At 54.9% G+C, this 27,820-nt stretch overlaps 10 protein-coding genes across 10 annotated transcripts; 6 read left to right on the top strand and 4 right to left on the bottom strand.

Annotated features, from left to right (window-relative positions):
• Window positions 1–1,917: 1,917 nt before the first annotated feature.
• Window positions 1,918–2,273, top strand: POSPLADRAFT_1051454 (hypothetical protein; the record flags this gene model as incomplete). The annotated part of the gene is made up of 3 exons (XM_024480171.1): window positions 1,918–1,978; window positions 2,029–2,086; window positions 2,144–2,273. 3 exons carry the CDS (start codon window positions 1,918–1,920, stop codon window positions 2,271–2,273), a joined length of 249 nt encoding a protein of 82 aa, XP_024344102.1.
• Window positions 2,274–3,566: 1,293 nt separating this feature from the next.
• On the top strand, window positions 3,567–8,845 carry POSPLADRAFT_1064020 (hypothetical protein; the record flags this gene model as incomplete). The annotated part of the gene is made up of 9 exons (XM_024481753.1): window positions 3,567–3,689; window positions 4,034–4,436; window positions 4,491–4,646; window positions 4,708–4,813; window positions 4,866–5,077; window positions 5,134–5,304; window positions 5,360–6,207; window positions 6,267–7,762; window positions 7,813–8,845. The coding sequence occupies 9 exons, from the start codon at window positions 3,567–3,569 to the stop codon at window positions 8,510–8,512; spliced, it is 4,215 nt and encodes a 1,404-aa protein (XP_024344103.1). The 3' UTR covers window positions 8,513–8,845.
• Window positions 8,846–9,128: 283 nt separating this feature from the next.
• Window positions 9,129–13,388, bottom strand: POSPLADRAFT_1127292 (hypothetical protein; the record flags this gene model as incomplete). Its single annotated transcript, XM_024483606.1, has 9 exons — window positions 9,129–9,320; window positions 9,369–10,265; window positions 10,317–10,512; window positions 10,565–10,626; window positions 10,675–11,333; window positions 11,848–12,169; window positions 12,226–12,645; window positions 12,706–12,933; window positions 12,993–13,388. 9 exons carry the CDS (start codon window positions 13,386–13,388, stop codon window positions 9,129–9,131), a joined length of 3,372 nt encoding a protein of 1,123 aa, XP_024344104.1.
• A 66-nt stretch (window positions 13,389–13,454) lies between these two features.
• POSPLADRAFT_1117032 (hypothetical protein) lies at window positions 13,455–13,789 on the bottom strand (the record flags this gene model as incomplete). The annotated part of the gene is made up of 2 exons (XM_024483481.1): window positions 13,455–13,583; window positions 13,628–13,789. Coding segments are annotated over 2 exons (291 nt in total), but the record flags the coding sequence as incomplete, so codon positions are not given.
• Window positions 13,790–14,128: 339 nt separating this feature from the next.
• POSPLADRAFT_1037945 (hypothetical protein) lies at window positions 14,129–15,124 on the top strand. The gene is made up of 5 exons (XM_024477297.1): window positions 14,129–14,178; window positions 14,232–14,238; window positions 14,289–14,403; window positions 14,460–14,843; window positions 14,900–15,124. Exons 1-5 carry the CDS (start codon window positions 14,175–14,177, stop codon window positions 15,050–15,052), a joined length of 663 nt encoding a protein of 220 aa, XP_024344106.1. The 5' UTR covers window positions 14,129–14,174; the 3' UTR covers window positions 15,053–15,124.
• A 97-nt stretch (window positions 15,125–15,221) lies between these two features.
• On the bottom strand, window positions 15,222–15,665 carry POSPLADRAFT_1116365 (hypothetical protein; the record flags this gene model as incomplete). The annotated part of the gene is made up of 4 exons (XM_024483467.1): window positions 15,222–15,271; window positions 15,326–15,449; window positions 15,514–15,544; window positions 15,598–15,665. Coding segments are annotated over 4 exons (273 nt in total), but the record flags the coding sequence as incomplete, so codon positions are not given.
• Window positions 15,666–16,792: 1,127 nt separating this feature from the next.
• Window positions 16,793–17,919, bottom strand: POSPLADRAFT_1037946 (hypothetical protein; the record flags this gene model as incomplete). Its single annotated transcript, XM_024477298.1, has 1 exon — window positions 16,793–17,919. The coding sequence occupies one exon, from the start codon at window positions 17,914–17,916 to the stop codon at window positions 17,269–17,271; it is 648 nt and encodes a 215-aa protein (XP_024344108.1). The 3' UTR covers window positions 16,793–17,268.
• A 2,546-nt stretch (window positions 17,920–20,465) lies between these two features.
• On the top strand, window positions 20,466–22,374 carry POSPLADRAFT_1051460 (hypothetical protein; the record flags this gene model as incomplete). The annotated part of the gene is made up of 2 exons (XM_024480172.1): window positions 20,466–20,574; window positions 20,630–22,374. 2 exons carry the CDS (start codon window positions 20,466–20,468, stop codon window positions 22,372–22,374), a joined length of 1,854 nt encoding a protein of 617 aa, XP_024344109.1.
• An 835-nt stretch (window positions 22,375–23,209) lies between these two features.
• POSPLADRAFT_1176089 (hypothetical protein) lies at window positions 23,210–25,546 on the top strand (the record flags this gene model as incomplete). Its single annotated transcript, XM_024488394.1, has 2 exons — window positions 23,210–23,437; window positions 23,498–25,546. 2 exons carry the CDS (start codon window positions 23,210–23,212, stop codon window positions 25,544–25,546), a joined length of 2,277 nt encoding a protein of 758 aa, XP_024344110.1.
• Window positions 25,547–25,888: 342 nt separating this feature from the next.
• Window positions 25,889–27,694, top strand: POSPLADRAFT_1042551 (hypothetical protein; the record flags this gene model as incomplete). The annotated part of the gene is made up of 8 exons (XM_024478128.1): window positions 25,889–25,969; window positions 26,025–26,084; window positions 26,139–26,384; window positions 26,440–26,793; window positions 26,848–26,985; window positions 27,039–27,151; window positions 27,205–27,346; window positions 27,401–27,694. The coding sequence occupies 8 exons, from the start codon at window positions 25,889–25,891 to the stop codon at window positions 27,692–27,694; spliced, it is 1,428 nt and encodes a 475-aa protein (XP_024344111.1).
• Between the last annotated feature and the right edge of the window lie 126 nt (window positions 27,695–27,820).

The following is a 27,820-nucleotide window of genomic DNA, read 5'->3' on the forward strand; positions in this document are numbered from 1 at the left end:
CACGCGGTGGGCAGGGTCGAGCGGGTAAGTTGCGAGAGGTAGTTCGGAGGACGTGACGCGCGAAAGTGGGCGGGCAAGCGTGCGGCCTCAGGGCGCATGGGGAGGGCGACGCGGGCAGCGGCGTCGGGGTCGAGGTGAGAGGAGTCGAAGTGGGAGCGGACGCTGGACAGGAGAGGATCGTCATGCATGGCATCTGCGAGTGCGGACGCTGCGGAGGAAGGGGTGGTGGGCGTAGATGAGGTCGGCGTGAGGGACGGGGAGGGGTTAGAGGTGTGAGTGGGCGACGGAGCGGGAGACTTGGAGGAGGAGGGGGGACGCTGCTTTCCGGTGAGCCAGCGGAGGACGGGGTGCGGCTTGTCTCGCTTGGAAGGGGGCATCTGCGACGGCGACTGAGAGCGGGCCGGCAGGCTGATGCTGAGAGAGCGGGGCGAGTGTGCTGGAGAGTCTCTATATCGGGCGGCGGAGACGCTGGAACAGGCAGAGTGGTTTGGCGAGGGCGGACGAGGGCGTGGTGTCCTCATGTCGGCAGCGGGCTGGGTGGCAGCCGGCTGCGTAGAGCTGGCAGAGACAGACTTGGAGCCCGAGGACAAAAGGCGGGATTCGAGATGTGAGCGGGAGGGGCCAAAGTCGATGTCCTCTCCATGGCCGTCCATCGAAGTTAAGCCGACTCCGTCCACAACGTCAACCCCTCCTTCACTTAACACGTGTCACGCCCCGGCCTGTGACGTCACGCGCCCTCAAGCATGCACTTCAATGCACTTACCTAGAAACAGATACTACAGTGTATACTAGCTGGCGACTGGTTTTCGCCGAGCTTGTCCTAGGTGGCTCGGAGCTGCTCCTGCGACTTATATTCCCCCCAAATGATCCAGACTTTCTTGCATGCAGCCAATGTATAAGTGTACACCACTCCGACTTTGATTTTGATTCCTCATCCCGTCGCCCTCTGCAGGCTCCGCTCAAGGCACAGCGACTCCCTCATGTAACAGATTGAAGGCAAACCCAACAGGGCTATCCGAGTCGTGCTTTACCATCATCAATACCATGAAAAGGAGACTCTTGTATCACGGTGCTGAATGCCAATTGCTTCAAGTAATGACAGTACATATAAAGGGAGCTAACTATCAGGACGTTCCATCGGATTTGGATTGCGTCGATCACCCCACCCTTCGAATGACAATCCGACATCAAGGTACTGGCTTCAATTGCCCATCTTTGCTAAGAATAACATTCAAGGCACATTCAACAGGCTCTGTCGCTTTCGTAACGAGCACTGCGCCTTATATCCTCCTCGCGCAGCACAGCTCCCTCCTCGGTCTATGGGCGAGGGAAAGTCAAATTGGCTGCTGGAATATCTGGAAGAGAATAACGAGTCGCATTGGACACAGTCGTCAACAGCATCCCAATAGGTTATGAGATTGGGCTTTTGAGCTCTGAATGGTGATCCGTTCGCGCCGAACACTGATTCTTTTTGCACAATTTCATGTAATGTCATACGATTCGAGATGTGTATTGCCCTTGAAGAATAAATTTTGGATCGAACACGGAAAAATTATAGCCCTGCGTGAGCTGGATCAAATCAATGTCAAAACTTCACTCATCGCCTGACCCGGCTTAGGACACTACAATACCATATCCCGTCTATGCCGCTCAGCCGACTAGGGAGGTTTAACCCCATGTGTGACCTTGGTCTATTCTTAGCATTTCAATTCTGTATAGTATCATTCAAATCAGCCGTATTTTCATCAAATGCTGTGTCTCTGTGGCGATGCAAGGGACGAACTAGGAATGAGCAACTTCAAGCCAAAAGTTGTGGGCGACAGTTGATCCATCCATAATTGGCGCTTATATTTGTCACATGTGACGTCACGCGTGTTACAGGCGCGTCGCGCCAGCCCGTTCTCCAACTGTCTTGTCATGAGCCAACCCCAGCTAACGCTCCCGTCCGTCCTCCCTTCTGCTCCTGCTCTCCAGGATGGTGTGTCTGTAATATTTGTGTATCTTTCAGTAGCTGACAAACACCGTCAGTCACGACAACCCCACAGCAGTTGCAGTCAGGCCTGGCAAGGGTGACTAATCCGCAGGAGTAAGTCATTGTATGGATAGTCGGTTATTGTGGTTGAATATCTATTTTCTTTCTTAGAACGCCGATATTCATCTGTGCGTTTGAAAATTGCAACAGGCTGTTCCAGTCTCGCGACCGCCTGATGGCGCACCGCAAGCGCGACCATGATTCTGAGGACCAGACCGATGTGATTACTTGGAACGAATGAGTATGTGACATTTGAGAAGGTGTGCTCGTTTGCGTCTCATGCCTCAATGTCTCCACACGGCACCCCCGGTGTCGCAGCGTCGTGAGTGGTCGTTAAGCTGCGATGCGAGGTAGACTGTGAGCTCTAACTTTAATTCACAGGCGGAACTTATTCTCGGCGATGTTTCGCCCTCGCGTGTCACTCAGCTCTCACTCACCCTACGCATATGTCCAATACCGGGCAGCAGCTATCAATTGCCGTATGCTCGACGGCGATGGTGCGGACAGAGCTTCTTGCTTCTCACAAGCAAGTCCAGTTCGCTTCGGGTATTCTCAGCAACCCGCACCACATTCTGGGCTGTGGGCCGTTCTCTGAGGACATTACGCGCGTTACGATACGAGAAGGACACCCTTGTTGCCGCCGCACCGTGCGTGTGTCCGCTTAACTCACCCCGCCGTCTAGATTATGGGGCAACGAAGACGCAAAAACGGTCGTGGGCTGTGCGTGATCGGGGACTTGCCGTGTGGTCGATGCGATGCTCGGTGCTGGACGCAGAGATGGTTTCCATTTTACGCGACTGCTTCGGGATGCGTTCATAGAACAGTCGAAGACATCTGCCCATTTCAGCCACCTTCCCGTCCATTCGTCATCTTCGACACTGCGCTGCACTGTCCAGAACGCGTACGTGTCCGTGTCCGGAGACCGCAAGGTGTCCAGGACTATTTTCCCTAGTATACAGCTCGGTGCCGATGTCCATATCAAGTTGTCCTTGTACCCCGCAACGTCAGGAACAGCGGGTTCCTTGATGCCAGACTGATCAATCACCGGATTCATGATATCTGCTTGTGACATTGAGCATGATAGTGAAATACATCTGCCATCTGGGTAGAGCTGTGCGTGCCACAGGGTGCTGACATGAGAAGGTTTGGAGGAGATATGGCGGTGGGGATTGCAGCTGGGAAAGCACTCCGGACGCGCCGGCGGTCGCACAGCTGTGCTAGTCCGTAGTTGCAGAACTGGGAGATGTGTATTCGAATATTTGGGTGGGGTGCAATGGAGACAATAAATAAAGGGAGTGTTTGCGCGCATAGGAGGGCCTGCAAACAGGCGCAAACGGCCATCAGCCGGGGGCGGTTGCCAGAGTTGGCGCGCGTCGCCAGGAACGTCTGCACGTCTGTTTGTCTGTCCGTCCTCCTCCTTTGCTCACCACAGGCGGGCCTGCCGAGCACCTCCCCCCCCAGCCCCCGCCCCTCCGCCGCCCACGGCGCACCCTCTGCAGCCATACAGTCCCTCCTAGGTTCCAGATCCAGAAGAATGTCCTTCTTCTCACGGAAGAAGCACGCCCCCCCGCCCGCGACGGTGGCCGTCGTCCAGTCACCGAGCGCCGCCCTCGCCCAGCTCCAGCAGCCCCAGATGCAACAGCCCGCACAGAAGCAGGTGGCAAAGGAGCCCAGCTACGAGAGGTGAGCGTCTGCCTGGTGCGCTATCAATGGGCACGCTTGCCCAATTCGCGCTCTCTCTTCACTATCATTACATCCGCTGTGAGCTGACCCGACCACGCTCGCAGCGGGCTTAACGGCCGAGGGAGCCCAAACGTCGGCCTGAACGGCGTGGGACCGCAAGCACAGCGACAAGCCCGCAACGGTAGCGTCAGCGTCAACACCGAACCCAGCAATCCCCCGCCTCAGAGCGCCCAACTGACCCCGCCGCAAGTGCAACAGCAGCAAATGCAGGGACCCTCAGGGCAGCCTCAGCAGCCTCAACAGCCTCAGCAACCGCAGTCGCAGCAACAGCGGCCAGCGTATCCGTGGTCACAGCGCCGGCTCGTGCTTCCGCCTCCTGTGACGATATCGAAGCCCGGTGTCGCACCGCCAACAACCCCTTCACCATCGCCGTTCCCCAGATACGGTCATGCATTGCCCGCCACCGCTACCGCGACTGGAGAGCTGTTTCTGTTCGGTGGACTCGTGAACAACACCGTGCGCAATGACCTGTATCTGTTGTCAACGCGAGATCTGTCAGCGACGCTGTTGCAAACGGCGGGTGAGATACCGTCGCCCCGAGTTGGCCATGCAAGTGCGCTTGTCGGCAGCGTGCTCATCGTATGGGGCGGGGACACCAAAGCGAACACCAAGGCCAAGCCGACCGATAAGCAGGATGATGGGCTATATCTACTCAACCTCGGTATGTGCTACTATGACTCACACAAAGCCATCTCCGTTCATCACTTCCTAGTAGTATCTCGTGAGTGGACAAGGGTCGCCGTGTACGGCCCATCACCCGTTGGTCGTTACGGCCATGCTGTCACCATGGTCGGCTCGAAGTTCTATATGTTCGGTGGACAAGTCGACGGGGAGTTCTTGAATGATCTATGGGCGTTTGATCTTAATTCATGTAAGTCTCCATGGCACCACGTCAGCTATCCGTATACACGGCTTATACGCATCTATTGCAGTGCGGACGAGGGCGACATGGGAGCTGGTGGAGCCCGCTGAGGGTTCGCCGCGACCAGCCCAGCGGACGGGTCACATCTGTGTCACTCTTGAGAACAAGATCTACCTGTACGCCTGCCAGCCTGTTTATATGGAGCATCTCTCTCACTCAGGTTTATAGGTTTGGTGGTACTGACTGCCAGTATCACTACAATGACACATGGGTGTTCGACACCACCACCAACATCTGGACTGAGCTAACATGCATTGGTTTCATTCCCTCGCCGCGAGAGGGACATGCTGCGTCTTTGGTAGACGATGTGATCTACGTGTTTGGCGGCAGAGGGGTGGACGGTAAGGACCTCGGAGATCTAGGCGCCTTCAAGATTTCTAGTGAGTCTACCCACTGTATCTGGTATACCATCCATAAACCAGAGCGTAATTTTCAGACCAACGATGGTACATGTTCCAAAAGATGGGTCCTGTCCCCAGTCCACGGTCAGGGCATGCAATGGCATCCATGGGATCCCGTGTGTTTGTGCTCGGTGGGCTGGGTGGTGAATCGCTGGGGAATCCTGCAAAGCCCGAAGACCCCTCTCTCGTTCACGTCTTGGACACGAGTACGTTAATGTGAAGGCTGTATGCTGGCATTCCTGATCGTCATCATTACCACAGAGCATATAAAGTACCCCAATTCTGACAAACCACCCGGACCGACTGGGCGAAAGTCCTCTATCGGAGCACCGCAGACTGCAGCGTCCTCCGGTTCTGCAAATGGCTCGATCATCAATGGATCGGTCATCAATGGCCAGCGGCCGTTGTCTCCCGAACAGCAAGGCTCGGATGTGGAGGAAGTCCGTCGCGCAATCTCCCCATCTAGCATACGATCGGGCGGCAAGGCACCGAATGGCGCTGCGTCTCAATCGCTCTCCGGCGCGGCTCGTACAGCCTTGCGTCCTAGGCGCGACGACGATGACGCGTACGGCGGCGGTGACAGCAGTCCAGAGGCGTCGTCTTCCGAGGCACGGGAACGTGCCATGTCCCCCGAACAAGCACGTGCGAAGAGCCCTGTGTACAGTGCAAGCCGCGCAACGTCACCCGTGTCTCCGAGTGAGGGTCAGGAGCCGCTGAGCATGGCAAGCGTGGCAATGAGCCGTCAGGCCATCGCTGCGCGCAGTCCATCGCCGAATGTCGATCGGAGCAAGCCGCCTCCAGATGGGTTCTTCCACGCCAGGACTGGCTCGCCTCTACCGAACCCGAACGGTAGTGTGTACAAGCCGGGGTCTACGGGCAACATCACTGCAGACCTGATCCGAGATCTGAAGGAGAGAGAGGCTGAGATGGAGGTCATGAAGAAGCGTGAGGCGTGGATGCGGGCAGCGCTCTCGAAAGCCTCCCGTTCTGGGTTTGTCTATTCCGAGTCCGAGGAGGAGCTCCTCAACAGGGCCGAGGACGATGATATCGATGGTCAGAAGGTCACGGAGCTGGTCGTCCACTTCAAGCAACTCAAGGCCAAGCTTCAGGTGAGCAGCCCAATTGCTTACATTAGAATAGATCGATTGAATGTCGTGCCTAACTTCAGGCGAGTATTGTCGACCAAGCTAGGGTTGCTTCAGAACGTGTGCAGGAAGCAGAGAGACTTCGATCAAGCGCTTTGCAGGAAGCCGCCTTCTACCGTGCGAAGCTAGCTGCCCTGGAGGTCTCCTCTGATGTTGGCGAGGCGAGTAAGCTCGACCGGGAGCGTGCTGCTGATCTGGAGCGACGATTGGCTGCCGTGGCTAACGAGCGAACCGAGCGTGATCACAAGATCAAGGAGCTCTCGGATACGCTCGCCATGCAGACTATGCTCATGGAACAGGCGCAGGCGCGCGCGGAGGACGCGTCCAAGCGTGTCGAAGTGTTGTCTCAGTCGCACGATCGAGACTCCGAGGCATACCGATCTTTGCAGGAGCGGTACGCGAGTATGGAAGTTCTCTACCGAGAGCAGTCAGACCGCCTCCTTGCTCAGACCTCCCTGGTCGACCACCACGAGGCGGATCATATGAAGGCGCAGTCCCAGCTGGAGGAGCTCATACTCTCGCAAGAGCAGCACATCCGTGCCCTTGAGCAAGCGCGTGCTGCTCTGCAAACAGCCTCCACTCGTGCGGACGAAGTCGATGGCCAGTACATCCGCGCCCGGGAGCAGGTCGCGCAGCTCGAAGCAGACCTCGCTGATCTCCGAGGCGAACTGGAGGCGCGTACTACCGAGGTCGAAAATTCCCGCGTGCGCATCCTCGATCTGGAGAACTCGTGGGCGAAGTCGCGCGAAGAGGCAGACGCATTCCGTGCTCTCACGACGGGAAGCTTGGGCGAGATCCTCGACTCACATCGTGATCTTAAAAGCGATGAGGATCGGATGACTCGGGGCTATGTCGAGAAGGTCAACGCGCTGCAGCGGGATGTTGTGTCCCTACGGGACTTGCTGAGCACTTCCACTCGGCGTGCTGACGAAGCTCAGGGTGAACTTACCGAGGAGCGTCGAAAGACACGGGAGGCACAATCAGAGACGTCAGCATTGCATTCCCAGATCTCCGGCCTTCGGATGCAGCTCTCGAATGCGTTGGCGGAGAGTGCTCACTTGCGGAAAGATCTCATGTCGAAGCAATCCGAGCTTGAGGGACAGCTTCGGGAGTCTGCTAACGCCAACATGCGATTGGACGCACTCCGGAAATACCTCGCGGAGAACGGCATCGTGGCTGAGGGAGAAGATTTCCCCTCTAGACTAGGCGGCGCGTCACCCTCTCGGCTTGTTGATCTAGAAAACAGGCTGGCAGAGCAGCTGCGTATGCAAGAAATTACGGATCGTGATCTGCGGGCTGCTTTGCATCAGAAGGAGGAGGCGGAGGCACAGGTCGACTCGTTGTCCAGTCAGTTGGACCAGCTTCGTATGGGGCAGAGTCCTACAAGACGTAGCGCCGACGGTGTCTCCGAAGCGCGCGCCATCGAAGCCGAACGTAAGCTTGAGGAGACCGAGGCTAGCTACAAGGCCCGTATGCAGCAGCTCGAAGAGGACTATCAGCTTGCTGTTCACTACGTGAAGTAAGCACATTATGTAGGCGAATATCTTATCTATTCTGACATGACAACAGAGGCACGGAAAAAATGATGCGCAAGATGAAGGACGAGTTGACAAAGCAGAAGGCGCTCAATCAAAGCATACAGTCGGAGCTCGACCGAGGATCGGAGTCCGGGTCGCGGACACGCGGAGTCAATGGGCGCAACACGCCTTTGTCGGACGAAGCACACGAGTTGCTGCGCAACCAATTGCAGGATGCCCAGCGCCAAGTGCAACGCCTCAACAACGACAACCGTGATCTTCGAGATCGGATCGATACTTTGGAACGCGACCTCGAGCGCATGAGGGACAATGTGATCGCCTCGCAACGAGAGTCTGACGAACGGTTGTCCCGCATTGAAGAACTCGAACAAGACGTTGAACGGCTACAGAATTCTCTCGTCATTGCCCGAGGAGGACACGACGAGACACTACTAGAGCAGCTCAGCAACGAGAATACGACCCTCAAGCGCGAGAACGAGCAATTGTCACACAAAATCGGTCTACTCTTGGAAGCTGACCAGCCAGTATTTGGCCATGGGCGGCCGATCTCTGGGATCTCTGAACGTCCAATCAGCACATCCAGTTCGGAGAATGCCATAGCGTTCGAACACTTGTCCACTCAACTAGACGACTGGCAGCGACAGTTGGCAAGCTCCATGAGCAATCGGAGGCCTCTTATGGACTATGACTCCAATTCACCTGGGCATGAGAGAACCAGGTCTCGGTCATGACAGCAGCTCAATATTTATTTGCATATACCCTGATCGCTCATTTGTCGCTCTCCTTTTTGTTTTCGCACATCTTACCATAGGTATCCGTCACCTGCTGTCTTGTGTGGTATATTTCGCGGTACAATAATAGACTCAAGCTTCATTACGAATGCTGTACTAATCCAATGGAGGTGCCGTAGCGCGCTGTGTCCATTCAATAGCCTTGTTTTTGACGGCCTCTGCCCCCTCTTCGTCGCCCAGGCGGCGCTCCAGTCCTAACCACTTCTTGAAGAACGTTCTTTTAATGATTATGGTTGAATAATGATATGCATATGGATTTGATAGGAGTACTCACTTCGCCTTGTGACTGGTCAGCTTCAAAGCCAAGACTCGCTCGAAAATGTTTCTGAAAATGGTGTGAGCCGACATCTCGCAAATACTGGGTGTCGCATACCTCAAGCTCATAATATCGCCATGGGCCGTCTCCATATCTATGTAGACAGACCATAGATCCCATCGCTTGGGATGTGAATCAACCATGCCCTCAAACAGGGTCTTGCCTCGCTCAGGGTCGCCAAATTTGTATTCCAGCTGAGCGCACTTCGATATCGTCTTGATATCTATACGTCAACGGGTATTAGCGGTTGTCTATGTCTGACTCGCGAATACCCATACGCTTGCGCTTTTCCAGACTTTGTAAGCTGCGCGGAAGGAGTTTCCTAGCCTCTTCTAGCATTCCTCGTTTCAAGTAGTGCTCGCCAAACAATGTCCATACTTTCGAACTCTGGCTGAACTTCTTGCATGTGCGCTTATATTGCTCTTCAGCTTTCTAATAGGACGTCAGCAGCATGAGCGCATACATATTGTTATAATTTACCTCGTGCTTTTCACTCTGATCGAGGATATTTGCTAAGCGGAGATGGATAGTTTTTGAGTCATTATGCCGTGCTGCGTCCTTGAATGTGGCTTCCAACGACTCGTCCGTCCCGAAAGAGTTCTCGAGGTTCAGAAGGGCTACCCAGACGTTCAGTTTTTCCTGCTCTTCTCGGAAGTTGATGGTCCGCAAGGCGCGTCGTGCAATCTCACGAGCCTTCTCTACCTCAGAGATTTGCAGTTGGAACGACATGTACTGGATCCAAAGATAAGAAGAATTTGGTGAGCCAAGGAGCACTCGTTCGAAGTCCGTGTTTGACTCTGGCATCTTCGTATGCATGTCGGCTGTCAGGTCTTGCTCAATCTCCTTGCGTTTCCGCCTTTTCTTCTTGCGCCCTTGCTCGTCGTCGTCTGTGTTCTCTTCAGAAGATACCATGGCAGTGTCCTCAGCGTCCTGTTTTGCAGACCATTGGAAGCCATCCTGCAAGCTGAGTGAATTGGTCTGCGTGATGTTTGTGGTTTGCTCCGCAGAGGTAGCAGTGACAACGTCTATGTCCATCGCCACCGCCCCATCGTCTGCAGCTTCGGAATCATCGTCGGAATCGTCGCCTTTCATGTCGTCTGTGCCCACAGGAGCGTCATCGTCATCAGAACTACCATCGCCTGAGTCCTCGATGTCCGTGATATCATCCACTACACCGAGGCGTCCATCGTTACCGGTTGTGGATTCGTTGTCATCGTCACTGGACTCGAAGTCATCGTCTGCAAAATACGACGGCTTCAGACCAAAGGATATGCGGCGCTTCTCTCTATCAATTGAGAGAATCACAGCTTTGACCTGATCATTTTCACGGAAGCTCCGCAGCGCAAGTGTTACGTCTGCATCCTTATTATCGGATAGCTGCGGCGACAAGTCAAACAATGTGTGTAAGGGGGCCAAAAATCGACGCACTTCAGACTTGTGGCACAAACCGCTGAGCTTAGAACCGGCTATCTCGATGAAGAGACCATAATCCTCGATTTTCTTCACGCGACCATCGACTTTTTGGCCTTCCGAAAGATCCGCTAGTGTTGATTGAGAGCGTGCATCTCGCTTGAGGTCCCCAGAGCGGAATGTCATTTCCACTTGCTTCTTGTCGAAATCGACGCTGTATTGCATATTGGACAGTTGTATGGTTGGTAAAGAGCTCTGACCCTTACCTCAAAACGCGGCCCTTGACAAGTTGATTGGCAGCGAAGTGACTCTTCCAGTCCTTGACGTACTAAGACTTGGTAAGTAATTGTTCTGTTCTCACTTCCTTCGCCCGTACCTCATCAAAGAGCTCCTTGATCTGCACTCTGGCGTCGATGTGACGGCCTAGCATCACAAAGATACCTTGTTCCGCGACATTCTTGATGAACCCTCTCACTGTCTGCCCGACTTTCAGGTCGGAAACACCGTCGACCTCATGGTCCTTAACGTCCTTTGCCTGGTCCGGATATAGGCGCGATGGGCGTGTCGACAAGGTAAGTTGCCGCTTGTCTCTGTCGATTGACAGGACCACAGCCTTCAGTATGGAATCAACGGGCGGGAAGGCCCTCCCAGAGTCAAAATCATCGCAGGTATCTGTGGGATGCAGAGTTCCGGAGATCGAACTGGTCAGCTTGACCAATGCGCCCTGCCGACCATGCCGCAAGACGCGTCCTCCAACGACTTGACCAACTTGAATTGTGTCCAAATTCAGCGAGCCCCTCTGGAGTAGAGACTCTTTCTCTTTGGGTTTTGTCGCCACGAGGACGAATCCTTTCTCCGGATTACGAGACACGACGACGAGATCTTGTAGCTTTTCGTCGGTCTTGAGCGATGTTCGAAGCTGAGTGAGCGATACCCCGCGACGATTGGCGAGGTTGTTCAGGGATAGCAAGGCGCGGACTTGCGTCGGCTGGAGAGTGATGACAGCCTTGTCCTTCTGCAGCTCGGCGACGACTCCTTCGACCGAGTCCCCGATGTCCACCCCACTAATGTCAGTGATAGCAGCCTTGTAGTTGGGTGACGCCTGTCGTATACTGGCAACAATACGCGATGTCTCCGGGTCGACGGAGGTGATTTTGACCTGCACAGGTTTCCCAATAGGAAAAGCCCCCGCTAGTGAGCCTATGGCTGTTTCACTATTTGCCATAGAAGATGAGGATAGCCGAGATGCATGAACAAGGAGGCACTCACCTCGCTTCGCGAGCAGGGACAATGGCCTTGAGGTTATTGTAGAATTCAACATGCAAGCTCTTCTCCGTCACCTTGAAGACGACTGCATGCGTGATCAACCCAACAGTCGCGTCCTCAAACTTGGCCACAATAGGTAGCGGCGAGTCTAATAACGTCTTCTTGGAAGTGAGGACGATTCGTTTACGCTCAGCATCGACAACTAGCACCTGAACTGATATCTCAGCGGTCATATTACCAAGTCTGCAAGACTGTGTACGTACGCGACACTTGATACTAGCACCTGGCCGGAACCTCCTTTGCGGATGCTTCAGAGCAATATCCGCGTAATGGTTCGGCCAGACGACGCCGTCGACACTCCCCGACATCGAGACAAACAGCGCAGAGTCGGTCAGCCTCTTCACTGTTCCCTTGATGAGCTCGCCGACCTGCACCTCTCCCACTTGGAGGAATTTTTGCTCGAGTACAGATGGCCGGAATGACAGTTGAAGGCAGCCATCGAGATGGAAGTGGCCGGTGACACGGGCTTTATGGACTGTCCCTACTTTCCAATGGCCAGACGAGGGTGACAAAGATGGGACGTGCTCGTCTGACACTTGAGAGATCTTCACATTCGTAGTCAGTCGATTGAGCACAACAGCCACAAAGCATGTCAACATACATGCACAAAGCCTTCCAGCCCTGAGGAAATCTCTACCACGAGACCCCGCTCGGCCTCGACTCGGACAACCTTGACGGCTTCCAGAATAGCCCCTACAGGATACGCATCTTGCAGACTTGAATCCTTACTTCCATCGGATCCAGCCGCATGTTTCGGTGATAGTTTCAAAACGTGCTCTACCACCGACAATGCGAACCTCGGTGGCGTTGAGGGACTGACATCGTACAATATACGAGCTTTGATCTTCTGACCCACTTTATAGTTCTCTTCGACGTCGCCAGCACGCAAGTGGAACTGGTCTATAGTGCCGCCAAAGTATCCTAGGACTTGGAGGTTCAGGCCGTCAGGAACTACAGCGGTTACAAGCGACTGAACAAGTGTGCCAGGGAGAATAGATGTCACACTAGCGACTTCGGACAGCTGCATAACATGCGTTACGGATCTCAGCGCAGGTTTGTGCTTGAGTAGTCCATCACATACCGACGCATCTCGGACAGAAGCAAAATCGACAGACACAGTACATGTCCTACCGTTGCCCGTTATCTTCACTACACACACGTCGATCAAGCGTCCAACGGGCAGTTTGTTGTCGTCTCCGAAGGGACCTTTCTTCGCCTCCTTGAACGATAGAAAGCCGGACACATCAGGAATCCCTAGGTCTAAGATGTAGCCATGATCCTCGATGCTCTTGACAGCTGCGGACAAGGTCTGAACACCCGTGGGTAAAGGTCAACGGAAACCTTTCAGATACAACATGCAGCACTCACGAATCCAGCGCGAAGATCACTCTTTGAGACGCTCGCGTTGACTTTCTCTGGTATCAAGCTGAGCTCAATCCTCCGACTGGCTTTCTGCACCTCATCTCGAGCCCGCCCCAGCACTGACGCGTCTGTTGCACCTGGTGGGTGGACAGCAGATACGACTGCTCTTACATATTGTCCCGGAGGGAATATGTGAAAGAGGTCGGGTATCCGAGACTTGGAGGGTCCATCGTCCTCCTCATCTGATGGCGGCGCGTCATCGTCATCATCCTCCATTGATTCGAGAAGACCGGTGAGCTGTGTAGATATCTCTGTAATTGGTACATGCGCGAAGAGTTGATTCGGTAGCGAGATAATAAGCGCGAGGGGCTGGACGGAAACAACTTGGCCGAGAATTTTCATGCCAACTACTACGCGCTGCAAACAAGAAATGAGATTGCAAATTTTTTGAATGATAGGTTGCCATACCTTGTAGTTGAGATGTTCTACACGAACGGTTTCGCTTTTCTCTCCTTTCGCCACCTTCTTACCTGCGCTCTTTGCATCAGATTTGCGCTTTACGCGCTTCGCTGGTTTATCCTGCCGTTTCCGATATACCTCAGTAACTTAGTGTATTGATTAAAGAAAGAAGACGACTGCACCTGGAACAGCTCATCATTGGCTTCCTTCACCGCCTCTGCGCGAATAGCCTTGACCTCTAATGGCGTGAAGCTCGATCCACCCCCTCGAGGAAAATCAACTTCGTCAGAGACGAGACTGGTCACAGGTGCGGAAGGCTGATCCGCTTTTGCCTTTCCCTTCTTGGCAGCACTTTCAATTTTGGTTTTCTTCGCCTTCGGGTTGCCTGCAGCGGAGTCGTCCAGTACGCGCTTCTTGCCTGCCGCCATCAAGTTCACAACTCAAATAATGCCCGCTACTCGAGAGTAGAAAATGCGCGAGGGAATGCGTCCAGCCTGTCCAAAAAGCAATTAGACCCAGCAGCCGATGGTGGATAGAGGCTTGCGGCCAGAGGCTGCAGCAAGAACTGAATGAGCCAAAATTTCAGCCACCGAGGTGTTTTGGATCGGTGTGTCGATCGCTTCGCACGTGGTGACCATGTCCCTGAGCGCTTAGGTGAGCCGTCACTGCTTGTCTCCTGCACTCGAGCTTTCAGTCAACTTTCCTTCAAGTTTGACCACCAGGGATACTATGGGTGCGTATCTCGTACCTCGCATGGGATGTTTTTGCTGACATGATTCTATCTAGACTACCAGGTAGGTTACGATTGCATTGTTTCGCAACTAGATGCTGAACTACTTCTCAGAATCGAGTTGGTTCTAAGTTCGGAGGCGGTGGTGTTGCGGGTGCGTCCGAGACGAACGTAGATCGACGTGAACGTCTCAGAAAACTTGCACTTGAGACCATTGACCTTGCCAAGGTGCGCCGGCCGTTGATCTCAGCTCTTTCATCCGGTCTGACAGAAGGGGCCTTCAGGATCCCTACATCCTCCGCAACCACTTGGGCTCCTTGGAATGTCGACTATGTCTCACACTCCACACCAACGAGGGCTCGTACCTCGCGCACACACAAGGGAAGAAACATCAGACCAACCTTGCCCGTCGTGCCGCGCGCGACCTCAAAGAGACGCAGCTCATGATTGCACCCGCACAAAACACAGTCCAGCGAAAGGTCTTCTTGAAAATTGGCCGTCCTGGTTATCGTGTTACAAAGGTTCGCGATAGGGATACTGGCAAAGAAGGCATGATGGTCCAGGTCCACCTGCCGCAAATCAAAGCAGACGTAATTCCTCGAAGACGTTTTATGAGCGCCTGGGAGCAAAAACGTGAGCCGCCAAACAAGGCGTACCAATACCTTATCGTGAGTTATATATTTATGTATAAATAACAATTGCTCTGCTCACTCGCTGTGGCCAGGTTGCTGCCGAGCCCTACGAAACCATTGCTTTTCGTATCCCTGCACGCGAAATAGAAGACGAGTCGGATGATGCTGGATATTGGAATTGGTCTCATTGGGACCCTGACACCAAGCAGTACAGTTTCCAGTTCATGTTCCGCCTCCACTACTGATGTCTGATTTGTACTCTATGTGTATGGACTTGTATGCTGAGTGGCATTGGCGCTACCCAAGCCGTAGCCTCATTTCATAACTAAGCTGTTCAATGCCCAAGATAGTATGCCATAAACACAAAATGAGGTATGCCGACTTATTATTACAACTACTTTTGGTACGTTAGTCACACTGCACAAAGCCGTCGTAGCTTGATGCCCCTGTGTGTGTGATGCAACCTGGGCACAAGCCCGCATAAGGGAGACTCGACCTATGACACAGAGTTCACTCACCGCAAAAGTCTCCAGAGTCATCATAGATGACACGGTCAGCTCCAGGGCTACCGCCATCGTACGCTTCACCTTGTTCGAGAGGATACTCGTAGTATGTCCCGCTGCAAGAAGAAAAGTCGAAGCCCTGGAAAATCAAAACCAACGGTCGGTGTCCTTGCTGATTGCCAGAGGTAACACACAACACGAACCTCATAATCGTGATATTGGTGGGGGTAGTCGCTGCATTTCGCGGGTAGGTCACGGTACTTCCTAGTTGTGATTAAGATACTCACCTAGCGCCGCCATCCTCAGCTGCGTTGATGGCATCTTCAATGTCGCTAGAGTCGTAGGAGTTGTCTGCACCTGCTGTCAGTACGTATGGACGAAACCTGTAGTTGTCCCACCCACCTCCGCAAGTACAGCTCTGGCGTTTCGTGATGAGAGCCGCCGCCGACTGGCTGACCAAGAAGGCGGAGACGACGAGCACAATTGCGGAGAACTTCATAGTGTGCAAGTGCAATCACCACAGCGAGAGACTAGGGACCTTTGTGCTGGTTAGTCTGCAAGCCGCGACATTTGCCTTCTTATACGACGCTGCACGCTGACCAGGCGCAAGCGATGCTTCGGATTCACGCATGTGTCGGAGAGCTGCACATGTGTATTTCTCATTCTCGTGAATCCTGATGCCTGATTCTGCTTGATTTCAGCTAACCGCTGTATGGCCAAATGAAATTGAATGTTTATCTACACGTTCATTGCAGATGGACTTTAGTTGGCTCCTCCACTCGCACATGGGTCTGCGCTTCGGGAAATACAGCAACCAGCGGTGCCCATATGGAGAGCTGCGACCGACCTCATGTCCTGATTACATTCATTTTGCTTCCCCGGGCCCTAATCAGCGCCCAGTCGACGGGTATCGAGATCTGATCGAGAGCCGTCGGTGTGTCCATCGCACAAGATCTTCCTACAGTGTGGTCCGTGGATTGGTCGACTTCGATTAAATATATCACTCTTGCCGGCTCTACACCAGCTCATTCGATCTGTTTCTGGCTAGTCATTGGGTATCTACAGCCTGACTTTGTCTTGTGGTCCTCCAGTTTGCCGAAAACCCCACTCTATACGACACGACGAGATAAGAGGTACGTGCACATGTCTTGGGCGTTTGAGAACCAGGAGTACCATGTTGCTCTGTTCGTGGCATCAACGTAGTCAAGCTACTTCCGGCCCATATGACCCTATCCGGTTTCATATTACCGTCTTCCTACATTTTGCACACGTTTGTGGCTTTACCAGCCGCCTGAGAGGACACTCTTGGAACCTGTGCCATTTTGTAGACGTCGACTGTAATAAACGTGCGTACAAGGGCACAACCACCACGGACATGACCCGTTGTGCCCGTGATGAGCGCTGGGCGTTCAGTTCTCCAATCGAATAGGTGAAGACTCAGTTTCGACACTTTCGTTCGACAAATGCTCAATACATAGTATTGCACACCACAATTACACTGGCATTACAACGTACATAATCGTGATGTACAACACACCCTAAGCTGCACTAGAGGACAATTATGACTACAGAACTAGTACGACTGGACATACAACAACAGATGATAACAGATGAGAGCATCAATGACTATGAGAGTACAGCAAGATTCTATACCATGAGAGGGAAGAAAGGACAGCGCGGATTGGACGCGCAGATCAAGCAGAGTGCGTCCGTGAAGATCACTGAAAGGAGAAGTAGTTCAACGTTCGCGGAGTGCGGAGAATCCGGACTCGAAGGGAAGAAAGAATCATGTGGAAGACCAGCACGGAGTATGGCTTTGCTCTTAGAACTGCACGCTCGCGCAGCCAGGAAATGAAATGCGGACGTACGCTCCACGACTGAGGCACTCTTTGTCCCGAGTACTCCAGAGGTCGTGTTTTGGCGAATATACCAGCCATTAGCCACCTGAAGACCACTCTTCACTTCGTCGCCTTCCTCGTCAACTTGCTCAGCTTTCTGCTCAGTTTCTTCTCACCCGCCTCTCTCTCAGCTTGCCTCCTAATCTCCTCCTCTTTGACTCTGTCGCGCGTCCACACAGCCGTCGCAACCTGCCCGATCACCTTCGTCTTCCCACCGCTGCTTACGCCATTTGTGGGCTCGACGACACGGGCAGAAAATACAGCCGCGCTCGCACTGGAGGTGAGCTCTGGCGCAGCAATCGGGGCAGACACGGTGTTCGACGCCCGCTTACGCAGCACATTCGGACCTGCTGAAATGGGAATCGCCTGTGCACGACCCTGGCTGGACTGCCTGGAGCTCATTTGCGGAGCAAGGGGAGGACCCGCATTCGGCTGATGTGAGTACGATACCGAGTGATGATGTTGCAAGTGTCTGCCACCATGCGTACGGGCGTCCTGGCGCACGCCATGACCATCGTCTGATCGCGTGCCGGGCACCGCCTGCTCCCTAAGCTGGCGAGCGGCTTCAGCCCTCTTCTGGTCCTCCAGCGGCTGAAGAGGCGTGGGCATCACGAGGTGCTTCGGAATGTGACGTGGGGGAAGCGAGCCCTGTGTTTGCACACTTGGTGCCGGCCGGCGGGGAGGGAGGGCGATGTCAGGCCGAGGCATGTTCTCATTCGGCGCATTTCCTGTGGATGAGGTGTCCGCGGCGTAAAAAGAGGTGCGTCTTTCCGAAACTTTCTGCGCAGGCCGAGCCGAGGAGAGAGGCGCTTCGGCTCGCCGCGTTGTGGAAGGCGTACGCTGTGCAGGCGTTAGCGGCGGTACTGGAGATAGAGCCGAGGGCTCGTTAAGTTCACGCCCATCGGGCGCTTCCCCGTCGACAGACCCCTGGCCAGCGGGAGGACGCACGTCAGGGCGTGAAGGTGATTCAAATCTAACCTGCGACCTCTGCCTGAGCAGACTCGGACGCTGTCGAGATGGATCTACTCTATCAGCCGGGGAGGGCATCTCTACGGGAGATGGGTATGGGTCCTGCGGTGCATACGTCGGGAAAGGCTGAAGAGCGGGCTGCTCGACTGTCGGCTGTCGCTGAGTCTGGATCGTCGGCTGCTGAGCAGGCGGAGAAGAACGGGGATGCGATCGAGAGTGAGACGAGGCACGACGTCGGCGCGGCTCTTCAGCTTGCTGAGACGAAGCTTGCGGAGGAAGAGGAGGAGCTCCAGGCGTGTAGACGACCTGAGTATGCGGAGAGAGACGAGGGCCGGAGTCATCTGCAGACACCGTAGCGAAGGGATTGAAAGGAGGGCCATGCGCCTGAACCTGAGCTTGGGGGGGTATGTAGGGCGCTTGTGTAGCCTGATACAGGGCAGCGGCCGGGAAAATCTGCCCCGGCTCTATACTGAACGACGACGAGGAAGGCTTGCGTCGTGGTGCCTGCACATGTCCAAGGCGCTAGTAAGCTACCAGCTTCTACATTGGGTTACGAATACCTACCGGTCGCTCTGCCTGTCGTTCTCCGGCCCTTTCCTTACTGCGACTTCGCTGCATCTGGGCAGTCGCTCCCGCGGCAATGCTCGCAGATACATCACTAGGCTGAGGTCGGCCTTCTTTCCGCCGTTCACTTATGCTTCTAGTGATCTCATATGGGCCGCCATGGTGCCAGGCCAACCCACGAGGATCTGTCTCGTCAAGCTCGTCAATTCGGTCAAGGTCGCGAGGGGCACTGACGCTCGGGCGCCGGCTGCGGTTGCGTTGGACACCCTGTGGGGGCTGCGGCTGCTGTTCTCGGCTCCGTCCTCGTGTTTGCTCGTCGTGGTGAGACTGAGACTGACTGCGAGTAGGTGCTTGGTTTTGTGTCTGTGTTGAGGGCTCTGGGCGGGCTGGTGCCGTTGCCGAGCGCGTCAGCACTTGAGGGGGCGGAGGAGGCTTGTTATGCAGCTCGGGTGCAGATTCACTATGGAGCGGAGGAATCGGACGTGCTGTAGCCGACGCCGTGATGGTAGCCGGGCTAGGAAGCGAGGCTGACGGCTGGATTGGTGTCCGCGATGGACGGGCTAGAGAGGAACTCCGCGGTGGGCCTTGGATACGCGCTGGTACCACAGGTTCTTGGCCAATCGCCGGCGCAACGGGAAGCGGGGGTGTGGGCTTGTCTCTACCAGAATATGCCGACGCGGCAGAGGATCCAGAGGCGGAAGAATGGCGTGGAGAAGAGACTGCGGACGACGGAGACGACGCACTAGGAGTGTACACGAAGGATGAGTGACTACTGACGCTCGAGCCCGATCCTGACGATGGGCTTGAGGGAACAGGCGGATGCCACATGGGGTTGATTGGGAATAGCGATGACGCAGATATCGTGCGTGAATGCGGTTTCGGCGGTGGGGTTGGTCGTGCCTGTGATGGAGGCGGAGACACAACGTCTTGCAAAGATGCGCCGGCAATCGGAGGTGCGTAAGGCATTGACTGCGGCCAAACATGCTGTGTCGGCGGCGCAGTCGCAATCCCAAACCCTGACTGGAGTGATGGCGGGATTGGTCGCATGGCAGGCGGGTCGCGCGCTGGTCACCACGCGGCGACGGTGTTAGCGGGAGTGTACCGCACAGTGAAAAGAGGATACTAACGTGGCGGGGGAGGTGCAGCACGTATATGTTCTGCGGTGGTCATGATAAAGTGCGGATTAGTGCGAGGGTCGGACGAGAACGCAGGGTCGTCGAGAAAGGCCTGCGGGAGAGGCCTTGCGTGCAGCGGGATCGTCGGTTGCACAGGGAGGACGGGAGGAACGAGAAAAAAAGCTGGGGATGGGAGAGGAGACGTGACGGGGGAGTCGAAGGGATAAGATATAGGTTCGTAGGGAGGAGGGGCATCGTCGCGTGGATGGGGCCGGTCGATGTAGTAGTTATGGCCCGCGAAAACATCATGATCTTGCGGCATGGCCAGATTGTCGTGAAATTGTTCGGGACGGTCGTATACGTGCGAGAGCTGAATTCGTTGCGCCATGGTCGCCGGCGACGATGAGGGCAAGGAGAAACTAGCAATAGCGGTGAGAGACAGAACGGGACGACATGAGCAGAGTATTGTCCTTGGGTTAGGCGCCCGTCCATCACGACCCTTCCCACTCATTCCCCGCCACTTTGGGTAACGGCCACGTGCCGGACAAATAACGCGTCAATACGCGCTGCCCTCTTGCCCAACGCGTCTCTTCCTCAGACTCTTCACTCATGGACCTTACCTCTGTACGCGCAGAAATCAAAGCTTGGGAACACGAATTCAGGAGCACGCATGCCCGCGATCCCACCGTCCAGGAAATAAAGGACCGGCCAGAGATAGGTATTACTCTCTATCCCCCCTTCATCTCCGAACCTTACACCATCCGCGATCGCAGCGGCCAAGTACAGGCTCTACAAGTCTCTATCCAAGGCAGTCGCTTCTGCCCCTGTGGCGGGCTCGTCCACGACGCGTCTGACAACGCCTCCTAGACCGCAGCCACGTCAGACCACTCAACCACCCGCATCTCTTCTCCCGAAGACCCGGGCGGTCAGAGTCGATCCTCCCACTCAGACTTATAATCCCTTCTCTCCCGTCAAGAAGAAAAAAGTGAAACACGATGACATACACGATGACATTCAACCGCTCAATCTAACTCACTTATCCTCGCGTCTCAATCCATTCACCACGCCTACTAAGCCTAGGACCCAGCCCAAGCACAAACCCTCTGCCCGACGATCCCCTTCTCCGGACCCATTTCCCCTCATTCAGCTGTCTCAGCCTGCACGACAGTCCAGTGGTGGTCCGCACACTCCGACCGCTCATTCCGCGGTCACTCGTGCGCGCAAACGTCTCCGCGGCGACCCCGTCTCGCCATCTCCTGTTAAGGAGAAGCGCGCACGCATCGGATCTCAGCGCGCACGCAACGTCGCTGCCCCCATCATCGACAGCGATGATGAAGAGGTTACTACGCGAGGGTTGGGTGTCCGCGACGCGGACGAGACCTTCATAGAGGCTACGCCAATGAAACCGCCGCCAGGCGGCAAATCGTTTCGAGTCCTCTTCGACGAGGTTCCTCCGCATGCAGAACGAGCCTCGAGGCAACCTGCCGTTCGCACTCTCTCACGCACGAAGTCTACTCTGAGCAAGACAAATCTGTCCTTTACGAGTAAAGGGAAATCACGAGCCCTGTCACCGTCTTCCTCGGAGGATGACGATTCTATATGGGACAGGGGAGCGAAATTGAAAAGCCTCATTACGTCTACCAACGACATTGCTGGTGCCAAGAAACTCAACACGCAGCAGAGACGGATGATTAATGAAGCTGCAAAGCATGCGATTCCAAAGGCTGTCTTACCTGGTAAGGACGATCTGTGGTCAGATGTCGGGCCTTCCAAGGGTCCTCAGACTAAGAATCAAGCACGCATTGTACTCAATAACAAAGAAGGTGGAGACGCTACAACACGTTCCGCTACAAAACGCCCACTACCTGATGAAGAACCTGACGCGAGATCGGACCAGACGAATGGTCTGACAGATGGCGGAAATTTGCTTCCCCGTCTTGCACTGCTGCCACCATCACCCCCACCTGCCGATTCATCATCCAGGTCATATGGAAGTGGTTCGAAAGACAAGGCCAAAGGCAGGGCTGCTGTTGCTTTCGGCCGGAAAAAGGCAAGGTTGCTCGAACAGGCAGGCGGCGAGGACGATGACGACAGCAGCCTAGACGACGAGGAAGAGAGCGTGAAGGTGCGAGAAATCACGCGACAGCGGAATTACAGCGCTCGCGCCAAACTCCCCGATGATCTCGACGACTCCGAGTTCGACTGGCCCCCGTATCCCGTGCACGCACCGGAGTCTCCACGCCTCGAGGCATCCGCCCTCGAGTCGGGCATAGTAGATGTTGACTTGCCTGATGACCTCAAACGTATCCTTGCTCTGTCTCCTCGGAGAAGGAGCGAAATAGAGGAAGACAAGCTCGTTAAAGGTTTACTCTACGGAAGGAGAGAGACGCATTACGATGCGAAAGGTGGGGAGATCTGGGACGTCGGCGAAATCATTGAAGCATCTGAAGGCGCGGGCGAGGGAACAGAGGAAGAGTGGGAAGGAGAACCAGTCCCGTGGGAAGTTGGTGAGCTCTGACGGACGATGGCTGAGGATGTACGATGAGCAGGCGGTTCGTATATGTATGTGAGCCTGCGCGCTCTGCGCGACAATGCGATACAAGAATTGACCTCAACTTCAGCTTTTACCGCCAGGACTCATCGTGCATCTGCAAAATATCCTCATGCACTGCTCTCAAGCGCCGCTGGTGGTCCGTTAAGACCCTGGTTTGTGTCAGTCGACGGGCTTCATGAGGCGTGTCTCGGGCGTGTCGCGACTTGCGCGTGGCACGTGCACCGTGTTATGGGCGTCTATTGGTATTCGACCACAGGCCCTCTGGTACGTCCGTTGGCTGTAACCTCGTTGGTAAGGCGTGCAGGCCGGTTATCTGGACGCATGCATAGCTTCTTCACAAAGTGCTATCAATATCTGCCCTCTAAATGGTCGGGTGCGTGCCAAGATGTCGCGAATAATCCCCGTTCACGCTCGCTCGAAGCCCCCGCCGCCGCAGGGTCCGTCCTCCTCGCGCTGTATATTCAAGCTTCATCAGTGTGCACGCACCCAATCCATCTCGCAGCCAGCCGATACATCCTTACGCAAGGTTCACAGCCGCGAGCCTGCAGTCGTCCTGACGATCCACACACTTCGCCCGCAATAAGTACCCAGCCGCCTTCTGAGACGCGACATGTCTTCTCCTCCGAGCATCTCGCGCCGCTCTTCCCTCGCCGAACGAGTTTCCTCTGCACTGCCCGCCATCCGCCCTCGCCTGCCCAGCCTCCGCTCCCGCAAGCCCAACGGCTCTATTAATTCAGTGAACGGTACCGACCATCGCCGTAGCTCATCTTACCGCCCGTACTCCGTGTACCAGCAGACCATGCATCCAGCCATCCTCCGAGACGCGGACGCGACAAACAAGCTGTTCGAGGCCATCCTTGACACTCCCGGCGGACGTCGTTCGCTTTCGCGCCTGGCGCGCACCTGCAAGGCATTCAAGGAGCCCGTGCTTGACATTCTCTGGCGAGACCTTGACTCGCTCGCTCCGCTCATCGGGCTCTTCCCGAACACGCTTTTAAAGCGCGCGCGCCGCCCGGGCCTCGGTCTGGTACGCTTTCTCCCAATGTTTGCTGAAGTAGAGTCAGATGCTCAGCTAGGATATGGACAGGCCAAGAACCCTGAGCGGGATGACTGGAATAGGCTCCTCGCATACGGCGAGCGCGTGCGCAGCATCTCGTACATGGAGAGCTCTGGGAACATTTCGCCCACAATTTTCCCGATTCTCGAGGAGTTACGACCGAGGCAGTGGTTGCTGCCCAACCTGACTTCCCTCACGTGGAAGTCCGAGACTGCCGCAGGTCTCGAGCGCTGCAGACTCTTCCTAGGGCCTGAGCTGCGAAACATTACCCTGGAGGTTGGCACGAAGCACCCGAAGCTAAACGATTTGCTGGTAGAGATTGCGTCACACGCGCGTCTCTCCTCTCTTGCGTTCACGTTGCATACCAATCTGCCCGACAACTTCACGGACATCTTCCACAACAACCTCTCACTCGAGAAGGTATGCATCGCTGCTCCCGGTGCCCTCTCTGCTCGAGTTGGCCTATGGGCTGCACAGCTCCCGAAATTGCGCAGCTTCACCGTTGACCTTACAGGTCGTACGACAACTGCCGTTGAAGGCTTCTTCGACGATATCAGCCCTGGCTCGGGTGCCTCTACTCCTAGCTCTGTTGGCGGGACGGACAGCGGCGTCTTCTCCGGTGACGAGCTCGACTTTTCTGAGATCCGCAAGTCTGCGGTGCGGCTTACGGGAGACGGCCCACGACACGGTGCATTCGCGCATCTCACGCACCTCCAGCTGTCTGGGGAAACATCGAATGTCGCCACATTCCTGAAACACCTTACCAGCCCGCTCACCCATCTCGAGCTTCTCATCGACGACCCACCAGCATCGGAGGACTGGCAGGATGTGTGCGGGCTCGTGTGCGAACAGTTTTCGTACACGTTGCAAGTGTTCCGTGTGAGCCCAACTTCGGCCTCGCGTTTCCAGGAACTCGTACGCTCGACCTCGAGGGGAGGTGACACGCCTGTGCGGCACCTACCACTTACTCATCTCGGCCCTCTTCCTCGTCTTCACCGTCTTGACATCGATCTCCCGGAGTCCGTTCTCTTCCATGAGTCGGATATCGCACACCTGGCCAACATGTGTCCCTCACTCGAGATCCTACGGCTTAGCGCCCTAGCGCGGTGGCCTTCGACAGTCGGTCCACCAGCATTAACGCTCGAGGGGCTGGTGCCTCTCATGCGTCAGTGCCGGCGACTCCACACACTTGCCGTGGTTGTCAATGCTCTTGACGGATCGGAAGGGATCTTGTCGACACGGGAAGTGTCGTCGAGATCGCTTCAACGTCTTCATGTCGGGCACTCCTGGATCAAGGATCCGCTTCAGACAGCGATCCTTCTTAGCCACGTCGCACCATTCCTCGACAATCTCAAGTGGTTCCACGAGAAGAACCGTGCCGTTGTCGTTGAAGCAAATGCACTCGCATGGCAGAAGGTGTCAGAGTTCCTGCCTCATCTTCAAAACATCCGATTGGCAGAGAGAAGACAGCAACCGCAACCTCAGGTCTACGTGCCACCACCGACAGCCGAAAAGGCCGTCGACGCGACAGTCATCACTGTCGACCAAGGCATATTAGCCAAACCTCAGCTCGTCGAAAGTGAGGTACAAGCAGAAGTCGAGTTCGCAGACGCGTCTGTGCAGATGGCTCCTGAGGTGGAGTCAGTGTCCGTCGATGCTACCCCGGTCCTTGTGGATACCGGTATTCTCGTAGTGCCTACATTCGCTGAGCGTGCCGTGGACGCTCGCCCCGAAACCGAGGAAAAGGCGATCGACATGCGCGGTACGCCACCATTAGAGACGACGTCTCGTCCCGGTAACATTGCAGGGGTGGTTCCTTCTGTGCTGTCTTACCTCCCATCCCCGGCGACAGGCCTGGTGTCACTCACCTTCCGGGTCGCTCGATTCTACACGTTTCCCTTCCGGTATATGTATTCCTTCATGCCTTCCCTATCAAAATCGGCGGATGCGCTCCAAGCGGAGACCGAGCCGAAGTCACCGGTACCAGGAGAGCAGGAAGAAGATCTTGCGGAGAAGCACGAGAACGGAAACGCGTTGTCCCCGTCGCAAGAGACGGCCGTCTCTCCTGTCGGTCTATGATTCTCTCGTATGCAATATGCTGTATGCTTACATGTATGTGACGTGCTGGCACGGACGTAGGACACTGTTTATGATGCTGTTTATTCGACCGCGAATGAAATGGAACTCACCCATGCTCACCCCCCTGCGAACAAGACCGGGCCTGTGAGTGAGACTGACGTGAAAGCAACAAAGGCCGCGACATGGTCGAGGGAGCGCGCCAAGGGCAATCACGTGAGTGGTGTATTCGAGGCCTCCCAGAATGGCAAGTCGAGCATAGACGTAAGCGCGACGCGTCAGTCCGACTCTACCACTCGCACTGCACGCCAACCGTTCCTCTCCTCTTTGTCTCGGAAATACACCATGTCGGAATCAAGAAGACAGGAGAAAGACCACACGAAAGATGTTGACGAGCTCATCCCTCAGGCGAAATCTCTTGCGCAGGTGCGTCCCCAGCTACCAATGGTACCACTACAGTGATCGAACGCGTCAAGAACAGGCAGGCAAGCTGCAAGATGCTCTTGACAAACTCCTTGTCTTGGAAAAACAAACTCGTAATGTAAACAGTGGCCCATATTCCAAGCTGCGACTGTAGCTCATACTCCGTCGGTAGTCCTCAGACACCCCATCGACAACCCGAGTTGCAAAGGAGATATGTCTGCTATGCTATGAAGCCCGCAACTATGCTCTGTTAAATTCCAGCATCAGCACACTCAGCAAGAAGCATGGACAACTCAAGGGGACCATACAGGGGATGGTAGAGCAAGCTATGACTTGGCTCGACGATATCCGGCAGCGTGAAGGAGACGAGAAGTGGCTGGAGCTGATCAAGACTCTGCGGGATGTAACTGAGGGAAAAGTGCGTTTTACTCCTCGGAATGAAGCGAATGCGCCATGTCTAACGTTCAATACAGATCTTTTTGGAAACACCTCGAGCGCGCGTAACCCTTCAGCTTGCTCACTACCATGAAGCACTCGCGGCCTCCTCCAAGCCGGGGTCGCCGTCCACAAAAGAGTCCCTTGAGACTGCCTCTGAGTTACTTTCTGATCTTCAAGTAGAGACATACTCGTCGATGGAGCGGCGAGAGAAGACCGAGTTTCTCCTGGAGCAAATGCGGTTACTCATCGCCTTTGCTCGCATCAAGGATGCAGAAATCGGCCAGGAGGGCAAGAAGGACACGATTGGTGGTGGCGAGTCTGAGTGGGTCAAAGTGCGCGTGGGGAGTAGGAAAGTCAGCGAGTCGTTCCTAAACGACAAGGCGAACGAGGTGCGTTCTAGTAAGCGAAAGATTTGGATGCTGGTAACCCTCGTGTAATCACAGGACCTCAAGCTCAAGTTCTATGAGATGATGATCCAATACGCCTTGAAGCAGAGCGCATACCTCGACGCTGCCAAGTACTATCATAAGGTCTGGGAGACACCCAGCATCAAGGAGGAAGAGCTGGGGCGAGGTCGCGAAGTGAGTTTAGCCTGAGTTCCTGCTGCCATAACTTTGGCTCACGATGGTACCAGGCCTTTGCGCATGTGGTCTACTACTTGATACTGGCGCCTCATGACAATGAACAGTCGGACATGTTGCACCGTATATATAACGACCCGACCCTTCAAAGGCTGGAAGAACTTGAGTAAGTCACTGCCAGATGAAGACTATTGTCGCTCATGCGCCTGCATTCGTTAGGCCCGTCATGAAGTCATTCATCACGCAGGAAATCATGCGATGGTCCGGAGTAGGAGAGATGTATGGCCCCTTCTTGCGAGGCCACACTGTCTTCCGGGATGACAAGCTCTGGGAGGATCTCCACAAGCGGGTAATAGAACATGTCAGTTCATTTGACCGTTGTCTTCGCGTCTGGCGCTGACTATACGTCGCGCAGAATATCCGTATCATCGCGCTCTACTATACCCGAATAACATTTTCAAGACTAGCGGCACTCCTCGAATTGCCTCAACGGGAAGCAGAGGAAACTCTTTGCAGATTGGTTGTTTCTGGCACTGTCTGGGCCAAAGTCGACCGACCAGCAGGCATCATCAACTTCCGCAAAGCCAAGAGCGCTGAGGACGTCATGAATGACTGGAGCTCAGATATGCAGAAGCTGCTTGGGCTGGTGGAGAAGACATGGATGGGTGTCAATGCTGCACAGGCCGCACAATCAAGAGTGAAAGCATAACATAGGAGTACGTTGTAGGCTATTCCCGGTACGATATTACGAGATGGACACGTTGCTTGCATGTATAAATGCGACGACAGGATAGCAATCTCGTCGAGAGTACGAGTACGCAGGTAACCCGCCAAG

The sequence above is a fragment of the Postia placenta genome, assembly GCF_002117355.1.
Source record: "Postia placenta MAD-698-R-SB12 unplaced genomic scaffold POSPLAscaffold_1, whole genome shotgun sequence".
NCBI classification, from domain to species: Eukaryota; Fungi; Basidiomycota; class Agaricomycetes; order Polyporales; family Adustoporiaceae; genus Rhodonia; species Rhodonia placenta.